Here is a 20,479-nt window from a genome sequence, read left to right as displayed (position 1 = left end):
TCACTTGTGAAACTCGCCCCTGACTGTGGCTGGCTTCCGCCCACCCCCTATCGTTACCACCCGCTTGAGAGAGAAAATGATAAAGGAAAGGTAGGGAGGCTAACCAGGACTGAGCCCGGTTGGCTACCCTATACTGGGTAAAGGGAAAGGGTGACGGAAACATTAAAAGAAGAGAAAGTCCACTGGAGATACCAGTCGGTCACTCAGTCCGCATCACAGACGCTGACTCAATCCGGTCGCTTTCAAATATCGTAGCAGCGCTTTTGTGGCCTTTTGTAGCTGCGATATGCGAGGCCATGGTCCCAAGGTCTTGTTCAAGGTGAACGGCCTTCCATCTAGTTGATTGAGAGCTGCGCAGAGGTCTTGCCTTTCATTTTCAAAAGATGGGCAGTAGCACAGTAGGTGTTCTATGGTTTCCTCGACGCCGCAGGCATTGCACTCGGAGCTATCAGCCATTCCAATCAGAAATGCTTAAGCATTGGTGAATGCGACGCCCAAACGTAAGCCACCCGCTTGACATCCGTACTACAGTACCCGGGGTGAAAAAGAAGGCGGAACACACTCACCTGCGCGATTCTTCACCGAGATTGCCGCCACCTTTGAGGAGCGACTGTCGGGCCGCGTACTAGTTTTCACCGACGGCTCGGTTCGCAATGACGGCTCCTCATCCACAGCATGTGTTATTCACGAACTTTCGTTCCATAAGACCCGGTGGTTCCTCAACGCTTGCCGAACTTGCCGCCCTTAACCTGGCTGCCTATTTACTTCTTGAGCGCCTCCCCCCGTCAGTTGCCATACTCACGGACTGCCACGCGGCGCTACTCACGCTCGCCAAAGGGGAGAGAGGCCCCCTCATCGCGCAACGACTTTCGTTAAATTTTGATTAAACACAAGAAATGGGCTGGGATCTGGTTTTTTAATGGGTTCCTTCGCACGTCGGTATGGATGGTAATGAACGAGCCGACCACCTCGCCAAAGAGGCTCACTCTCATGTCACGCCCTATACCAACTTCGTCTCCCTGTTTGACGCTGCACGCCAACTGGTATCGAATGCAGTCAGAAGCAAACACCCTGACAATCGCGTCCCACCCCGGCCGCTATCAAAACTGGGACTCTCACGGGCCGATAGGACCCTTTTACTCCGCTTCCGTATTGGCTGCTTCGCAACAGCGGAGCGGATCTCTCGCCATTCAGCCGCAGTCAGTTCCGTTTGCCAGAGCTGCACTGCTGGCGTTGATGAAACTCTCGCACACATCCTTCTCGACAGCAGGGCCTACAGCTCAGCTCGAGAAACCCTAATCGCCTCCTATCGACGCCTAGGACTCCCCACAGTCCGTCATGAGGATTTTCTATTTCCTAGGGGTTTTTCGGGATTACTCAATAGAACATTTCCAGCTCTCGTTGACTTCTTTGAGTACTGGAAAATTTATACGCGGCCATAGGCCCGTTTTACGCGTCCTTTTCTTTTTTTACCTTCACGGCATTACACTTGTCGCCCTCTTCCATCTTTATTTCTCTTCACTCTTTTATTCCCCTTACTCTTCCCTCGTGCGGTACGGTTGAGGTGACCTCCTAAGCGATAGACAGTTGCGGTACTTCCCTTATATCTTCTTTTCCCACTTCAAGGTCACTTACTAATACGGCGAATCGATGCATTCATAAAACAGTACTTTAAACAAAATAATCATTTTGCGAAGCTGTTCGGATACGCAAGGATGAAATCCACGGACTAACCATAATTTTTATGCCAGCTGAATTTCTAAGCGCGCCTCTCTTGTTGACGCTAGCACCAGAGTTGCCTGCACTATATTTTCTAGGATACTCTGTGCACCCCCACTTATGGCCGCACCACTGAGTAAGACGTTGGTTCTTCTCTGTACAACAGAGATAGAAAGGAGAAAATGCTTGAGCTCACTTTGAACACGTGCCTACCGCTGCCTTTCCGAACCTGCCATGTAGGCTTATAGGGATGGGACTGATATCTCTATTAGTATTAAGCGTCCTACATCAGTGTGCAGAAACAGTTGCAAGCAGTACCCACCACTGAAGAGCGCGAAACACCCGCTAGGGGTATGCAGCCTGGTCTCATGTTATAAGCCAATTCTGCCTATGCGGTGCCACACTCGTGCCCATCATCTGAAAGCGATGGCTTTCGCGAAGTATGAATTGGTAAGCATTTTTTTCGCCGAGTTATGCTTGCGGCTGCGTGTAATCTGACGAGAAATAAAAAAAAAAAGGAATGGATATCTTTTATCTGGCACGGAAATAGCATACTTGTTTAGCAACTTATGACCAGGCGCCTGTAGCACCCGCGTGCTACATTTCTTGAGTGTTAGCGATCTGTGAATTCCTTTTTAGGTTTTTTTTAAGCCTTTGACGGGATGCGTCCCGCCGTATTTAAATGTTTATAAACCCAATATTAAACCAGTTCTCAATCAGCGCAACGTGTCATTTTCCATGTGCGTTTGCCTTTGTCCGTGTCCTTCACTCTGCTTCCGCCTGAATATGAATAACCAATTCTGGCCTTTGCTTTCGCGTTAATATGCCCTCGTCACTATCGCCACCGCCCTCTTCTTGGTGCCATCGTCACACAGCCGTTCGCGTAATACATACAATTTCCTGTGTTGCACTGAAATGTTAGTTGATCTGATAACGCTTTGGAGAAGCGCAGATAGTGCTACGTTGGCAGTTACCGGTCAAAATGCGTCACATAATATTGATTCTCAGCGCGCGCCAAATCTACACACATTTTACGACCACTGCCAGCGTCCCGATCGCCACTCCAGTAATCACGTCTATAGCTACGGGCATCTAGGCCATCACTCTAAATTGGCTCCGCACAATTATTTGAGAAACAGGAAAACGAACAAGGACGCAGTATCCACCGTTAGAGCTTGCTTTCATCGCAGTAAGCGCGTAAAGAACCGAATGAGTGAGCTATGTTTGCTGGCTTCGCTTGAGCTATTGCCGAGTTATAGTCTTGCGGTATAAGCGATTCGAAGTTGAGGAAATCGCGCTGCAATAAAATATTTCAGTGACTCAGAAATATTAAAGCAGGTGGCTCCCAAGAACTTTATTTTCCAAAAGCAAGGCGCTAAGTGAAAATTGTAGTGCGCATCTAACGGGTGCGGATACATGTATTCCAGCGGATAAAGGTTGAGGCTAAAAATTCATCTTGTAATCCTTGAGCCAGAGGAGAGGGTAAATATGATGAAACACAAATTGATTGTTTTTCAGAAGACAGTTCCAAGCGACTACAAAAAGAAACAAAGCTGTCACTCTTACGAGTTTCTTAACGAGTAAAAGGCAGCCACTTACCATGCACAAAAGCAACGCAGGATATAAACACAGGCACGTTGCTAAACATGGTTATATTATTCAGGTTGCGGGTAAGATGGCAACCTTCGACGACGTGTCTGGATGCAATACTGTGCGAAGCTTTTCATAGAAGGGGCTTAGTATAACAAACCTAAAAACCTTTGAAGCGATGGTTCTGTACATACCCTTTTTGCATAGCGAAAGTGTTTTGTACGTTTGCGAAAATTACGCAGGTGTTTGGAACTTCAAACAATGTGCATAGAGTTGTTGCTCGGATAACACCTTGTCAAGCATAAGGCGCTCTTGAGAACAAGTGTTGTACCTATATTTGGGTTTGTATACGTTCTGTTTCAGCATTGTCGACTTACATTCTGCAGAGGAACGTCAGCACAGCCAGCAGCTATTTTTTTGGAGGAACACAACTATAAGCGCTCTGGTGCAAGCTTGCCATATTGAACGCGCGTGGAACAGTAGGAAATGAAGTGCTCGCTTCTATAGTGGTTTTGGTTTTACACTTTCAGAAAATGGCTGCTTCGACTAGATTGTGCTTTCAGTGGTCACAGATATATTTGTATTGCGTTAGAAATTGCAAACCAATGGTCAAGTTGAATATAACGTGATTCATGACGCTCTCATTATACTTTCTGGAAGATGTTGCTGAGTTTGGTTTATTTTGTATGCGTTTACAAAGTACGTAATTTCGATCATCAAGTTTCAGAACAGGTTGCTTGTGCAGCGTGTTACAGGCAGTTGACAAAACTTTCGGTGGATTACCTTCAGTTAGCAATGTTAGTAAAAGAGCGAGGGCGGTGGGTGAGAATTCTGTCAATCGCCACTATGGCGAGAAGGAAAACGTTCAATACTGGAGCACTACTTCGTCTTCGGACTCAGTGGCAGGAATTGGCATAGAATTTATATCTTATTCAAACGATAACTTCCTACTTCCTAACACCAGGTTCATGAAGTTGACTATATAGGATGCAAGCGTTACGCATAGGACAGGCTAAGAACCACGTGCCTACTACTCCACAGGTGTATCCACGCCCACCTTCCGGACTTAAATTTGCGGAGGCCAATTCCCGATCTTGCCATTAATGGTTGCCTACCTGCACCATGCTATGCGTATAGCAAAAACCTGGAAAGGCACGACTTATAGTGGTCTGCTTCACGATTCACTAGCTGGGTATTTCAACATTGCTTGAGGTGCATTATCCACTTGTCAAGCCGTGGGATGAAAACAGCAGGTTGATCGACAGTGAAGGCAAAGTATTAGGGAAGTTTCTAGTCTTCCAATTACATACGCAATCAAAGGCAATCACACGTAGTTGCGCTAAGCATTGCGGGAACGCTTCTTGTGGCTCCAGGCCAATGTCGTGCCAAGAGTTAATGTCTGGTAAGCTTAATTCCTAGTTGGATTTGAAACCTGCACAAAGTTAGAAGGGCGTACTCAGACACATTGTTTTGATGCATTATTTTGCACCAGCAGGCTTAGCCTTGGGAGCTATGATGTCTCAACCCTAGAGAAACGCCGCTGTTTGTGAGAAGTGTAATTTTTCCGCAGGTATCACCAAGAACTAAGAGCGGCATAGTGAAATAAAAGGATGGCGTTCAACGCCTCTGTGTAACTAACTGCCTTTGGGAGACGACTTCTACGGCGTCTTGAATTAGTTTAGACTGATTGAGATTTTTCTACGTGTGCCTATGCCAAAGTACGCAAGCATTTTTGAATTCTGGAAATACGGCTCGGAATGCGCCTGTGACGACTGGAAATTAAAGCCACGACGTCGTCCATATGAAGCGCTGCGCCATCTCTTATGAGGCCCTGTGGCTCGTATGTATCGTGCAATAAATGTGGCGTGGCTTAGACATTTTGTCCTCACGTGTCTTTAGTGAACGCACCTCAGTTGCAATGTAGGTCGTGAGTCAGCGCTAATTATGCGCAAATGCCGGAGGCCCTCTGGAATAGCAGTGCGCATCAGAGGTTTGTTGTACACTACTGAGAGTAATTAGAAACTGATGTACGTTAGAGTGCCGAAAAATAAATTATTTTTGCTTCATATGTGAACGCGATCTGGAACGTGCTTTACGTGTTATTTTGCGTCAGTTTTCGTGAAAACTGGGCACAGTTTACCTTTTTGTGGTTTTGTTTGATATTACAGTGATTTTTTTTATAAGTAGCCCTAACTACGGCTTTTGAGCACATGTTCGGCTTGGACGGTATTAGCCCAACACAGCTTTGCAATGCCGATGCCAGTGTTATTGGGACTTATATCCACCGTGAGCTTATGTTGCTGTGGCCCTTACCAACCGCTTTGGACGTTTTTTCATTGAGTGATATGCCGCCAGGGGAAGGAATGAAGTGAAAGGTTTTTTGCCGGCCAGCTTTACATGTTTAGTGGCTTGTGTATTGTTGTTAAAAGCCAGGTGGTAAATAAAATTGCTTTTTCTTTTTTTCGGACTTTGGAAAGCTGCTTTCCAGTGTGCAAATATGTACCATTATCGCAAAATAAGTGGGAGTACGTATCTGACAACTTCTTTCACTGCACAAACGTCGGCTAATGTCGACGGATTGGTTCTTTCAAGGTGATGAGATAGTATTCTTTTTTGGGGGTGAAGGCATTAAACAAAACTCAAGATGAGTCTTGAGACACTGATGAACCATCAGTAAATATATGTGCCATGTTAAAGAGTTTCACCCCGATGTAATCTCTGTATTGTGAAACAACTTCGCAGAAAGCAGGACTACGCGACGGCTGCATCTTGGTGGTTTTCTTAGTGCTGTTGTCCGCGCTATATTTCTCATTATGTCGATGCTTAACCCACTATCCTAAATTAGCACTCTTGTTCTTCATAGTAACTCATGCAGTTCTCGAATAGCTGCTGGGGGCATAGCTTTTTTAAATTTATATTAGCGAAGTGTAGATTACAGGTGGCATCATCCACGAAGATCCATTTGGTTGCATCATGTGTCGGGCTTGCGTGAAGGTTGCAAGCTGAATTACGCCAACGGCATGGCGAAATATTAAGTTTATTTTTGTGGCTGCGATGCGACTCAAAAAGTCTTGCTTCCTTGACGTGTTTGTGAACTATGCGCCAGCAGAAACACAAGCACTTATTCATGACAAAATGTAACCTTATGTAACCTGCTTCAAGAGAACTCTTTCTTGGTTTCCGTTCTCTAAAAGATGGATGTCGCAGTGGCGCCTTAGGTGCGCAAAAGCCTCATAGCTGGTGCCATCGCGATCTGAGGTGAATCGTTATTCAAGCCAGCTATGGTCATCGCGAGTTCCTTTAGTGAAACAACATGCGTCAGAGCCCATCTCACGGTGAAGCTCAGCGTTATTGCGATTAGCCAGTAAGCAATACAGCGACACGCCGTATTTCCAATGCAGATACGCGTCATGCATGAGGCGTGTGTGCAGTAAGCCGGGCTGCTCTGTCGACGCGCTGCGTCATTAAGCGGCACTGCCGTGAAGTCGACTTGCGGCGGTTGAGGGAATATACATCCTGTCAACATTGTCTGATTATATGTGACTCGGGCTCGATTCCGCCCAACACCGGATAAATATTGAATTCGTTTTTGACCATTGAAGAGCAGTGCGTACTAAGTTGCGGATAATTGCCAAAGTTGGCATCAAAGAGGTTCATTAAATGAAGCACATGCGACGTGGGACATGCCCAGTGACCCAAATTGGCGTCGAAGAGGTTCATTGAAGAGCGGCACATTACCAGTGGTAAATACTCAGTGACCTAAGTTTAAGCCAACGAGGTTCACTGAAGAACCGAATATAGTGAGTAGCGCATGCTCAGTGACACAAGTAGGCATCAAAGAAGTACTGAACAGCGGCATATGTGTCTGAGGCACATACTCAGTGTTCCAAGTTGGCGTCAGAAAGGTTCTTTGAAGAGCGTCAAACACCTATGTGCGACATACTCAGTGACCCAAATTGGTCTGGCGGGTGGGGTCGTGTAACTTCAGCCTACTTCATTGTGTTTTCATTACAATTTTCAGACATTCAATTTATGTAATTGCCAGCGCGAGCAATGGGCGGTGACCCGCAGCGTTGTTTGAACAGCCCAGCAAACACGCTCCTAATTTATAGTACCTTACCTTTGTCTTCTTTGAAAGTGAATACCACTGCTTACCTCGAATGGTTTTTCTTATCTAATTGGTAGATGGGCGAGAGGCGAGGAGTGCGAAGGAGTGGGGAAAGTTTCCGTGATTCCGGGGTAGAATAACTAAATTATGTAACCGGGTGAAAATGGCGGTGCCGGCGTCTGCGAGTCAAAAGTCGTCGTGCCGTGCAACGGGTAGGTTAGAAATGCCACTACAACGATTCCTGTGTGAGAAAGAGTTGACATAGCGCTGTCGTATACATGTCAAAAAGGGCTTGAGAAGGTTATACTTCGCCAAAAAAGTTATGACACGCAGGAACATGAATTATCCCCGGGAGCTCGGAGTAGCCAGTGCCATAGAGATCTTGTGGGTAGCCATATTTGATTCTTTCTTGAACGGTAAATTCTCGGACTATTCCCCCCCCCCCCCCCACGCACACAGAAAAAAATGCAGTTTCGTTCCGCGTAACTTTAGCGTTTACACGTCATATATATGCTGTCAACATTGTCTGATTATATGTGATTATATTCTTTCTTGAACGGTAAATTCTCGGACTATTCCTCCCCACACAAAAAAAAAATGCAGTTTCGTTCCGCATATCTTTAGCGTTTACACGTACTTCTGCGTGCTGCGCTTTGTGGCGCCGAGTGACAGATAGGCGAAGTGGGCGCAGCCTGAAAAGGTTTGACCAGTAGCGGTGCGCTTATGATGAAACACTTGTGGAATCGTGTATTTTTTTCTTCGTTAGGCCTAATCATGCAATATCAGTGGGTACATGTGATGTCGGATGGGAGCTTTGGCGGTTTTGTTGAGATTGTCTGACAGACAGGGGAAGCTTGGGGGGCGCGAAATATTTCTCTGACGTTTGTTGAGGGTTAGTGGCAGAAATAGAAACAAGTTGGAATGGTTTCATGTTAGAGAATTCTTATTATCCAGCACGGTTCTCTGCGTGCCGAAGGCCTATGTTACCTTATCTATGGGCTTCTATGGGCTTCTATGGGCTTTTTATCTATGGGCTTCGCCGTGGCCCAATTTCGTGGAAGAACCGACGGAGTCGTGGATGCACAAACAGACAGATAGATGGATAGATAGATAGATCAACAGGCGGACAGTCAGCTGCCGAAATGTGCGTGAAGGATCCTAAGGATGGTATTCTCATTACAAGTGTCCCAGTTGATTGCGCAAATGCTTCATGAAGCCAAGTAAACGAAAAAGATTAAACTATGTGGTTTTACGTGCCATAACCACGATAGAATTGTGATGTACGCCGCAGTGAGCAACTCCGGATTAATTTTGACGACCTGTGGTCCTTTAACGTGCACAGAATGTGCGGTACGCGGGCGTTCTTGCATTTCACCCGCGTCGGAATACGGCTGCCGCAGTCGGGCTTCGGTACCGCTCGCTCGAGTTTTGTAGCCCAACGCCGTAGCCACTGTCCCACCGCGGTGGTCGATGACGCTTAGTAGAGGGAGCTTCAACGCAGCCTGCAGTTTCTCTCCGCAAGTTCCTTCATTGACGAGCATTTAGGCGTTTTTTGCATGAATACCTGAACGCACGAGATTTCATCATGCTTGAATTCATGTTCATTGCATGAATGCATAGAGCTGTTCGGCAGGCCTGCGCCACACGTTTGCATTGCGTCATGTGGTAAATACTGGTTCTTTCCCATAAAATGTACTCGTAGTTCATTGCACAAGCTGTTAGCACTCACCTACAAGCGAAAGCTGGCGTGTTTAGTGCCAGCGTTTGCAATGACGGTGCTCCGTGTATTATCTGGGTATGATCATCTCGTTTGTAGGATTAGAATAAAAGACAATGTGATATCTATGGATATTCAAGGGTTCATTTTCAAGCTTCATCATCGCGTTCGCAATACGCGCGACACTGTCCTTGTGACGGATTCAGAAAATCATTTGAATGTAGCTGCCTATTCTGGTGCACCTGTGCCGGTTTCCGACTCCATTATCGAGCGGCAGCTCTTTCGGAAGTGCATATCTAAGGAGAGTATAAAGAATGAAACATGAGCAATGAAAGAGTGACGCAATAAGCGGAAAGCATGGAGTTATTCTAAAAACTAGGAGTAAACGCTGGAAATAACAAGGGTTTTCATACGTTATGTTAAAATTACAGTTGCAACATCTTATTATTAATGGGGGATTTGTATCAGCGAGATTGTGAGTTCAGCAGGCATATGTTGATATACAAAAGAATGGCTATGTATTGATGTCATTATCAGCCACCGTTCCTCAGTTCCTGCTGAACGCCTATGCGATTAAACGAGAAAAATTGTGAATGAAGCAGAACTCCCCAGTCAACTTCTTTGTCTCGAGATTGATGGGATAATCACGAACCATTGAGGTCCAGTAGTGGTTCCAAGTTTACACATTCCTGGATGATTTTGGTATAACAAATGAAGGGCAGGAAAACGACGAAATGCCGTTTGTGTTGGTAAAGTCAAATACTAGGACTTACTAGTGCAAGTCGCCATATATTTTTCACACGAAGGGTACTTGTTTACTCTTCGTTCAGAGAGGCCGCGCTTATACCGGTGGCAAGTGGCTCAACCGTAATCAAAATACCAGATATTCGAAGGGATGTCGCCTTGTCCATGTTTAGGGTTAGCGCTGCGGATGCGTTTTGGCTGCGATGATGCTGAAATTTTAAAATATGTTTATAGTAATATTAAAAGATCGCGCATTTAAATAAAACTGCTTATACATATGAACCTATGGGGACGTTAGTGCGTAATGCGTTTACTCAGCTTGTCGGTTTATTACTCGTAGTAAAGCCGGAGCACTACCACTACTACCGTAACACGCAGTCGTGTCATTATCTCCCTTGTGCTAGAAAAAACATATGCTGGCTGCCATAAAACAGGCTAAAACGATTTCTACCAGCTGTTGCATAGGCAGACTGTGCTTTCTGCGAAGAAACAGTCTTACATTTAGTGGGCTTCCTGCCCTTCGAAAGCCAAACACATGCAAAGTTGACGTCGCGTAGGAGAAAGAAGGGCATGATATCATGTGATTCGCTTTTGATTTTAAAATTATGAAGACGCTGCTGTCTCCTCTTTGTGCACCTTGCGCAAGTTGTACTACGAACCACATGCGTGATGTTTTTCTGGCATAATAATTTAAACTTGATTGATCCGTCTCAAAGCTTGCAGAAATCAGGTGTGCGAAAGGTGGTACGCCGACAGTAAAGCACACAGATGTGCGTGAAAAATAATTGCAGCACATATCTGTTACGCTTTGCACATGAACTGCCAGAATTTTAACTGTTCTAGCTAAGAAGTCGGTTGGCACACAGAGGGCATTAGTTCTGTTTTGAAGAACCAGCGCGACACAACCGAAACCAAACCACCAACAATGCTGAATGGATGAATGCCGAAATAACAAACAGCACTGAGTATATATTCGTGATCATTAATCGGAATCTTATAGAACAATGAGGATCCTTGTTAGGGATACAAGGACTTCTCATCCACAAAATGTTCACTCTGCTGCTGCTGCTGTCTGGAGCTTCTCCCGTATAGCCGCGACTGAGGCCGTTGCTAGTGAGAGTGTTGCTGCGAAATATGTGGTCCCTATTTGACAGTTTATTCAAGAAATATAGTCCCTTGCTACTTATTACTTTCTGACAGCCGCGACAGACTTGCGAACATTGATCGCCGTCATTATACGCGAAGAAGATTGAGATAAACGCTCTTTACGATCTTCCAGCACTACTAGCTTTCCTTATGTGACCGGCTTCATTGACACCTTTTCATTACCATTTTTTTCTCTAGAAAATACTGCAAGCCTTGTAGGGGCGCTTGCAGGAGTGGGAGAAGTACATAAAGAACACAAAAAAAATGCAACCGCACGTCACAAACAAAACAAAAAAAAACGAGGAATAATTGCAATGGCATGATTGTCGGAAAACAAGTAAACAACAATTTGCGAAACTCTACATCAAAACATGATAAAAAAGAACCAAGGAGCAACATTTTTCAACTGCCGCATGTTCTGCTGTCTATGATGTTCAATTGATTGATTGATTAAGTAACTTTTATTTTTCAGTCCTGCAGAACGCGTATTAGCACGTCGCGGGCCGCTCCCACGTCGAGACCGACAGGCCTAGCCTGCCAGCCCGACATGTTCAATGCTTTTAGCGTTATAAGCGATATCGGCAAGTTGTTCCATTCGGTTATTGTGCGAGGAAGCAAGGAATATTTAAAGGCGTTAGTGGCGGCAAAATACGCAGTTAATGATTCCGTATGCCAGTGCCTCGTCAGTCATCCGGTTAAACGTGACCTCCTGTTTGGCATCATTGCCACATGTTCAGACAATCTCTGTGTTCGCATCTTGACCACATTTGCACGCGTTGTCGATATGCCTCCAGCGATAACGATGTATGTGCCCGCACCAGCCGGTCCCACCTATCTGTCTTGACTTTCAACACCACACTGTCCACAACTACAAAACTTTCTACCATTCAAGCCAGTCTGTGTAGCTGATGAGGTGTTATTCTGGATGCCTGTGTGTGCTCCTGAATCGTCATAGTTTCTTGCCTCGTTTGGATAGGTGAGGTCATGCGATTGAGCAAACATCTGCGACATATTGCTACGTATCCGCTCTTCATTCCTCTCTCAATCATTCTGCCCGCGTAGCACAAGTTGTGCACCGGAAGAAAGCAATAGCAATGGGGCCGGTGGGTGGTCGATGGGTCTATGTGTGTTAGATGTGTTCTGCAAATAAACATGTGCCAGCACACAAGACGGTGGCATGGCGATAGTATGACGACGAAACTTCATTGACAGGCATCAGAGGCCAGTAGGAAAATAGGAACGCCTCGAATAATAGTTGCTTTTAAGTCGCTACTGCGAAGGAGTGTTGTAAGGTGCAAGTTGCGGCCTATGTAACGGTATTTCCTTTTAATGACAGCGAAAATAAGTACGTACGTGTCACCTGTGCATCTGTGTATAAACAAATGGTAAGAGGGTAACGTGAATACAAGACGTATGACAATGTTCCATGGTTCTGTTGCCGACGAGACAACAAATCTTATTGCGGCGAGAAAATATGCGCTTTCGAAGTACTTACGTAGGCACACCGACTCGCACTTCTTTTCTGAAGGGAACTGGTTGTCATTTCCACCGCAACCACCATAGATGAACATTTTACAACTTGAAAATTTGGAATCATAAAACCAAGTAGGCATGTATGCTCGGCAGCGGCCCCTATCCGGTGGCATAGAACACCTGTCTTGTTGTGTTTCTGAGTGAGCTGAAAAGCAAAAAAAAAAAAGTGTCGGGTAGTGCTTGTTTGAGAGAGCACGAGCTACCCGGTGCAAAGTTTGTTGCACGTAGCTTACGTCAAACTGAGAGTTGTATTCTCATTGGGGCTTGACAAAAACGACATACACACAGCAGTATAGAAAAGCCAGAAATTACAAGAAATTAGAAAATAAGCATGAGAAGACGGTCAGTACGCCAAACAGCGCTAGCAGAACAGGCACTGATTTTCTTAGCAATCTCACAATGATTTCACCGAGCTGTTAACAGTGTACACCACAAGATTTCTGGAATTTGTCGAGTGTTCATTGTTGGTGCATTCGTACGAGCATCATGCCTTGATGAAATTAAGACGCCGAGGAAGAGTACATGAACAGCTGTCGAGGCCCAGGGCTGCAAGCCTTCGTTTAGTCACTTCCTTAATGCTTCTTTTTTCGTCAGACATAGATCTGTCACCACTAAGCTAAGAAAGATGTTGGTAACACGTCTTGATTACTTTGTTTAAGCGAGCTAGTGATAGTGCAAGCGAATAGATTTGTCTCACAGACCAGGGAACTAATGACCGCCGGCAATCCAAACATGCTCATTTTGCTACGATGTTCTCGTTTGCTTTCCTAACCTTTCAATATCGTGAAATTTATTCCGAGAAAGCGCTTGGTGCTGTTGTGGAAGCCGAAACATACATGTTCATCCTAGCTATGCTTATTCTCTACTGTTCAAATAATGTCTCGCTTTTAAAATAGGTAGATACAATACGCGAGCCTCTTTCAAGAGATTCATTGGAGAGACTTACAGTAAAATCTATTAAGAAAACTTTCGACAAGCCTTTCGGCATCTGGTATTAAATAAAAACCACTTGGCTGTACGTGTTTTTACAGGTTGTTGTAGCTGTGATCCTTTATATAGACCTTTCTTATTCGGTCTCATTAACAATATGAAATCCTGCTAACATAAATAAACTAAGCCATCTCGGCATTTTCGTTTCAGTTGCTCGAGAATCCCATGCAAGGCTATTGGTAGTTGAGCTAGATAGGTCAATTTTAATCTACCCAAACCTAACCTTTATATGAACTCACGTAGAGTTTGTTATGATCACCAAAGGACTGGAGTCGTTTCATTTATTTCGATAGGAATATTTGGCACGAAGGAGAGCAGAAGAAAACGGAACTTTTTTTTATGTACGAAGCACGAAATATTGTTGGCTCGTCAATATACATAAGCTTTTATTATTTAAATGCGGAGCAGTCAATTTAAATTCTGAAAAAATAAAGCCAGCTTTGTATCTGACCATGCTGAGACCACTGAGCCCCGACGAATTGTAGTCTCGAGCTGCGCTGATGGTTGTTGGGTCTAGCCCAAGAGGCAACACGATGTTTACTGTTCCAATTAAGTTTTATCGAGTTTTATCAACTTTGTGTCCTTTCTTTTCTTTATCGGCGCCTTTTTTTGTAGGCGGCGTCTTTGTAAATCTCGGTTGAAGTACCATTCGTACAAAAACTGAAGCTCGCCTTTTTCTGGGAACACTGACGCGGAACAAGAAAGCATGAGGTTATCACAATGTCTTCTTCATGAGCTTGTATCTATTAAGCACGGGGATGAGCTGACAAAAGCAAATTTAATTATGATACAAAACAAGCAGCATAGTAGGGATGCCAGTGCTCCACCTTCAATTTCATTACCACTAGTTGAAAGACCAGCAGATTGTTGACAGAAAACCCCTTTGTTTCCATATTAGCAAGGCGTTTCGCAGAAAAATGGTTCGCTGAGAAAAACCATTGGCTGATTCTTGACCTATTCAAATAAGAAAGCTGTTGCACCTTTTACTGCACGATAGACAGACACGCTGAAATTCCGCCCATTAGAAAAGGGTTAACAAAAACGTACCTGGAACAAGAACCACGTAGATGGTGAAAATAAGACAGCAGCATAAAAAACTTCATTGCTGATGTCGGCTTGAATGCGCCAAGTTAGCGAAACCTTGGTTTGCGCAACGTGAGAGAACATATGTTGGCGCAATATATGGGGCAACTTTTTCCTTAACAGATGGCGAAAGTAAAACGCACAAAAAAAACCTGACATTGACGTCGCGCAGTTTTTATTTGTTTACCTTTAGCTCACAAGTTCTGTAGCAGCAGCACTTATGTTGCTTACACTTTGGTAAATTGAACAGAACCGCAGCTGCTGCAATGGCAAAGGTTGTCTTATCTTGGTCATTGCTTTTCTTGTAGCGGGTCTACAATTCTCTATTGGCTCAAGGCCTTTCTTTTTCTGTACTAGTCAAGCGGCATATGAGTGTGTTAATTCTAAGAAATTCCCTGCCCACGTTAAATACAGGACGCGTTTTTAACTTAGTGAAGCCTGAACAGAGCTCCAGAGAATATATATAGCAATGGCAGTGCTGCACAATGTAGTGGCGTTCTCTGTAAGCTGTAGATTTCTGTGCTTCGGGAAAGCAGAACAAAGGCGCGCAAATTTCTAGTACGAAGCAGAGCAGGTTTTGATGCTGTGATAGTAGGGCTTTAGCTAGAACGCATTTGCAATAACGGTGACGGTGAGCAGGGAGTTTTGTTCAGACCGTTATCTGCCACGACTGTGGATAGGGCCCCTGTACTTGGTCCACACCCGAAAGAGCAAGCTCAGTGTTGTACGTTGTGCAGTACTACTTGACACGTCGTAAGCGACTCATATGTTTGGGGAGGAGGTTGACGCCCAGGCACACTCCTCGTTGCGAGGTTTGCGAAGTGGGCGAAATACTTGCGCTAAATTGTTAGGTGTAGCTCGGCCACCGAAAACACTGACACTTGAGCTAGACAAAAAAAAAAAAATTCCACAGCTTCAACTCACTTCATGAAACCTGAGAAACGAAGCTTTTTTGAAGCGGTCAGTAAACCTCATGCAACCAATCATATTCTGCACAGCGCTTGGCTCCCGTAGCGATTTCTTGCCTGCCAGTGTAGAAAGCAACAACTGGAGAGCCCTACCACGTGATCCGCTTGGCCAAACATTATACTTTCTCCGGGATTGGCACTCGTCGCCATGGCAATGTATCGGTTGTGGGAAAGCCTGCTGGAGCGGGCGTCTCCTGCTGTTAATGCACAAGTAACGTACATTTTATTCTGCGAGCTATAAATCAAGGAGATGCGAGACACAAGAAACCATCGAAAAGTACGAAGAAAAATGTTGCTGTATTAAGTGAAGTGCACTATCGATGACACTTGTTTCTAGCAACGGTAACATTTACGTTTCACTTCTTTTATCAATCCGTAATTCCGTAGAAAACGACGCCAGCAGCGAGGACACGTGTAAGCGTTGTAAAGATGCCAGCGTGGTCCTTCGTGTTGAATATTCGGCAAGACATCAGCCCCCAGCCTTGGAAGTAAATGTCCAGGAGGGTCGCCAAGGAAAGCTTCCTTTCAAAATGCTTAGAGGCCCGCAAATATCAACTTCTTAGGTACATATTAAATACATAGTCGGTGCCAAATGTGCGCATGGAATATCCACTAGTCAAACGTGGAACCATATAGTTGGAGGAAGATGATTTATTTACGCATAAATAACTGCTGTGCCTGTGTAGTGACTTGTACACTCATGACGTCAAATTTACATCACCACGAAAGCAAGCATTCGGTGGTTACGAGAAACGTCCTTTGAGCAGCCGAAGAAAACGTCCTCGTCGTTCGTAGCGGGTAACATTTGGGTTATTTGAACGTGAATAGCACTACCTAACTTGCCTGTTACTTTTTTTCTCATCAAAGAGGAGGCAATGAGCTCGAAGAAGTGGAGAGCGTTTGCTAGGAGCCGAGCTGGCTCCATGAAAGTAGATAACTAGGGGAGGAAAATATAGCCATATAGCCATAGAAAATATAGCCATACTTCCTCTTAGCATGCGATAGCTGGGCGAAAATATCGCTGACCTGCAGCAGGTAGTAGAAAATTCCGCTCAAATGAGTCCTTATAATGAAGAAGAGTTAGCAGATTGATGTCGTATACATTTCGAAATGCTAATACAACCTAAAAGTGCCTCGCAACATTTTTATTATGCCAGAAAATCCCTTCTGGCCGGCAACTGCAAGTAGTCAGTATATACGCGCTCTGAATTTATTATTACAGCATGTAGGCTGTTGAAAGCTACTCTGAGGCAGCTCCACTGGGCTTTTCATTTTACTGAAACATAAAACGTGTAATGTTCACAGCGACCAAGTGGTAATAAAAACAGTCGCACATACTGCACCTAAAAGGCAAATAATGCAGGTGGCAATGATCTAGGCAATTAGAGTGTTTATTTGTAGTATAATTATCTCGGCTCTGCTGGAGCACGTTCCATCCGCATGAGTTCACGGCAGGCGCCGCGTGCACTGTAATTTGAAAGAAAAGAAACAAAGAGTATTCGGATCGTGGTTAACAGAAAAAAAATTGAAATGTCCCGAATATTTTTTTTGGGGTGAAGCAAATTGTCAAGCATGCGATTTCATGACACAATCCTTCATTGCTTCTTATAAGGAGCACATATGTGCCATGTTGATGAGGCACTCCCGAATAAAACGATGAAAACAGTGTCACGGAAAAGGCGTTGACTGTACATAACTACAACGCTTAGTGCGGCGCCAACCACGCTCGTGGCAGCAGCCCTTATTCTCAGGTGACGCCAGCTCATATTCTGCACTCTAGATAAAGCTTTATTACATCACTCTTGTCGCGGAAAAAATTGTCGTTTGTAACATTACACAGCTTCAGTGGAGCACCCGAGGCGTTATGGATTTAATGTTTCCGTACTTAGCGCGATAATACGGTGCATGCGACTGACTGAATCGTAATCGCAGTCGCAGGAAAATTCAAAACAGCCGATACGCTTTGTGGTCCCTGGTATGAAGCCTGCCCAAGGGAATAAACTATTGGAAAATCACCGAAATATATGAGAAAATTTTGCCTCTTACACTGTCCCTTGTGATTCAGGGACAGTCTTCACTAAAGGGCTCTTACACTAGAATTTGCTCGTAAGAAAAAATCTCAGCCTATCTTGATGCTGGACAAGATAGGCTGGTGGCTTTGGTAGCTGGCCTACGACAAATAGCAGTTGCAGACAGAATGATTTGTAAGAACTGCTCATGATGAGTTGGAAAGAAGCAAAATATTTATTCACGATTTATTGGCGAATAATGGTATCGAGAGGTAACCTATCAAAACAATTCATACGTACCTCGAGCCAGGTAACAGACAATAACGACAGCAAAATCCTCGTTTGAGCTAGTAGGTGTCATGATTAAAGAAAAATAATAATTGAAGCCGGTCCTGTCGCTGTATATTTTTCTTCGTGCAGTTTACGCCGAGAATTCTTTTGAATGGTGAGAGCCGCATTTCTATACATAGGTAAGGTCTTCTTATTTGATGTGTTCGCTGTTGCGAAATCTTATAAAATAGACACCTCATCTTGTCGCAAATATTGCTCCGATAGATTTTTGTCCTTATGCAACCAGGTCGAGCCACAAATAGCAAGACACTGTCCTTTGTGTTGTTGCACATATTTTTCCCTTCTATTTTCTTTCTTCTCATTCTTGTAAATCTCCATGGTCCTTTTTGCTTACCTTCGTTGCCTCCAATTAACTGTCTCTGTTTCTATCACATCCTTTTAAATGGCTCGGGATTGTATATTTACACTTTAAGTTACCCTGCACTTGGCTGCCAATTTCCTTTACCTCCTCTTCACTTTTGTGTCCACGATTTTCAAGTACCTGTACTTGAGCACTTTGGCCGCCCATTTATTTTCATCCATGTTCCTGAGACTTTCTTCATAATTATTATTCTCTGTGCTTTATCGATTTTAAAATAGGCCCAACGCATGTCACCCTGAACTACCTCATTTGTACTTTTGCCATGGGCTCCGAAAGGCAACCAGCCTACCGATCTTTCTTTAACATCCAACCTCGACAACATATCCAATTTTAAGCATTGAATGACATTTGAGAACGTTAGCGCTGGCACCACTACTCCTTTCAAGATTCTGCGCACCACCAGGTACTTATGGTAGCTCCAAAATGTTCGGTGTTTCATTTCTGCAGCATTCCGCTTTCCTTTCATTTTCAGACTGTCTTGGTGGGTGCTTGAGTAAGCGTTTTTGTTTGTTTGTATATATGCCGAGGTATATATATTGCTTGTATGACTTGCTAGTGGCTGGACCCCGCGTAATTACTAGTCTCTTCATCAAAGATCATAATTACCGATTTTTCTGTGCTAAAATTGAGGCCTAATTTCTCACTGCGCTGCCGCACATATTCGAAAGTGTCAGTAAATTGATTTTATTGTCCGCTATCAGCGCAATGTCGTCCGCATATATGAGTCCAGGGAGCTTGTCTTTCACCGTTTGTCCATTACTCATGTAAGACAGATCAAACCCCAATTCGCTGTTTTCTAGTGGCCTTCTTATTGCGTTAACATTAAGTGCGAACAACAATGGAGACATTGTACGTGCAAAAAAGAAGTTAGTGTGCCCTCTTGTGAAAGCGAAAGACCGAAAGCAAACCCTTCTGCATTCTTTCAGTGATTGCTCAATGAGAACACTTATTTATTACAACTAACAATGCTCGGACATACTTTTGTCCAGCGGTCTACAACCGTGCCCGAGAAATTTTCCTGATGCTAAAAGGATGTCTCTCCCTCCATCCCCTTCTTCCCGAAAAGGGTATTTGCTTCGAGTATTTCCTGAAGCTGGCAAAATTGTCGACGGCTAGATTCCGTGAGTAGTCACTGCTGTGGCAGCGCGATAAAACCAGTTTTTAGTGGCCCTGTCCGTGTCATCATTGAGTACAACAATGCGTGGCGTGAGCGGTGTCGAAATTAAGGCAAGTAATTGTGAATAATCCTGTACGTATCCAGCAAATTGTGTTTGCTCAGGGCAAATTTCCAAAAATAATCGTTGCCGATTCTCCAGGCAGGTGCCTCCGGGTTTTGTCCTGGAGAATGTTACGAATTTTACAGCTCGCAGGCGGGCAGGTAAGAAATGAGACGTGAGTTGAGGTGAGCATCGCTTGCTCAAGATATTAAGTTTTTCCTTGTGACCGGAATGCTATTCTTGCCAGAGAAACGACCAACTAAGCGTATGCTGTCGGCCGGGGAAAAATATTGTGACATTTTCCTCCAGCTCACGTTACTGCGATGCATTTGCCTGTCGACGCTGCTGATGAAATTTTTTACCGTTAGGGCTTGCATGTACTTCACTTCGGATCTAAAGCCTAGACGAAGGGCCCTCAGAAGTCGAACAATGCGTACCTTAGATGGTATGCGTACCTTCCATAATAGGAAGCTCGACTATGACGTCAGTGTCCACAATGTATAGTGAAAAAAAAAAGAAAAGCATGCAACGCCATCTCAAGAATAACGCAGCAAACAACAGTGCAGGAAATAGGCTAGAAAACTGTCACAGGTGTAGCTTTCGGCGAATATCACTATTGTTTAGCTACTACAAGAATTAGGCCTATAACATGGATAACCATGCTAGTGGCTTGATACGTTCTTTTGACACGTTTTTAGTATGCTTTCCCAAAATTATTGACCTGGGCTTATTAAAATCCTGCTTTTATAAACGGGCAGACCAAGAAGACGATCACACCGATGTATTTATAAAACGGTACTTTAAAAAGAAGTGATCACTTCACGAAGCTGTTTGCATACAGAAGGATGAAATCCGTGAACTAACTATAATTTTTATGCCAGCTCAACTTCTACGCGTGCACCTCTTGTTGACGCTAGCACCAAAGTTGCCTACACTATATTTT

At 44.3% G+C, this 20,479-nt stretch overlaps 1 protein-coding gene across 1 annotated transcript in view; it reads right to left on the bottom strand.

The window, feature by feature from the left end:
- Positions 1 to 20,479, bottom strand: part of LOC142588861 (actinia tenebrosa protease inhibitors-like) — a 63,755-nt gene that overhangs the window by 16,239 nt on the left and 27,037 nt on the right. Inside the window, exons 6-7 of the mRNA XM_075700681.1 lie at positions 16,937 to 17,065; positions 12,520 to 12,702 (exon numbers count right to left, since the gene is read on the bottom strand). Of these exons, the coding sequence (XP_075556796.1) occupies positions 12,520 to 12,702; positions 16,937 to 17,065 (312 nt within the window). The remainder of the gene's footprint in view (positions 1 to 12,519; positions 12,703 to 16,936; positions 17,066 to 20,479) is intronic.

Source organism: Dermacentor variabilis, chromosome 7, assembly GCF_050947875.1.
Source record: "Dermacentor variabilis isolate Ectoservices chromosome 7, ASM5094787v1, whole genome shotgun sequence".
NCBI classification, from domain to species: domain Eukaryota; kingdom Metazoa; phylum Arthropoda; class Arachnida; order Ixodida; family Ixodidae; genus Dermacentor; species Dermacentor variabilis.
Note: the sequence above shows the minus strand (reverse complement) of the source record. Positions and strands in the feature narration are given on the sequence as shown.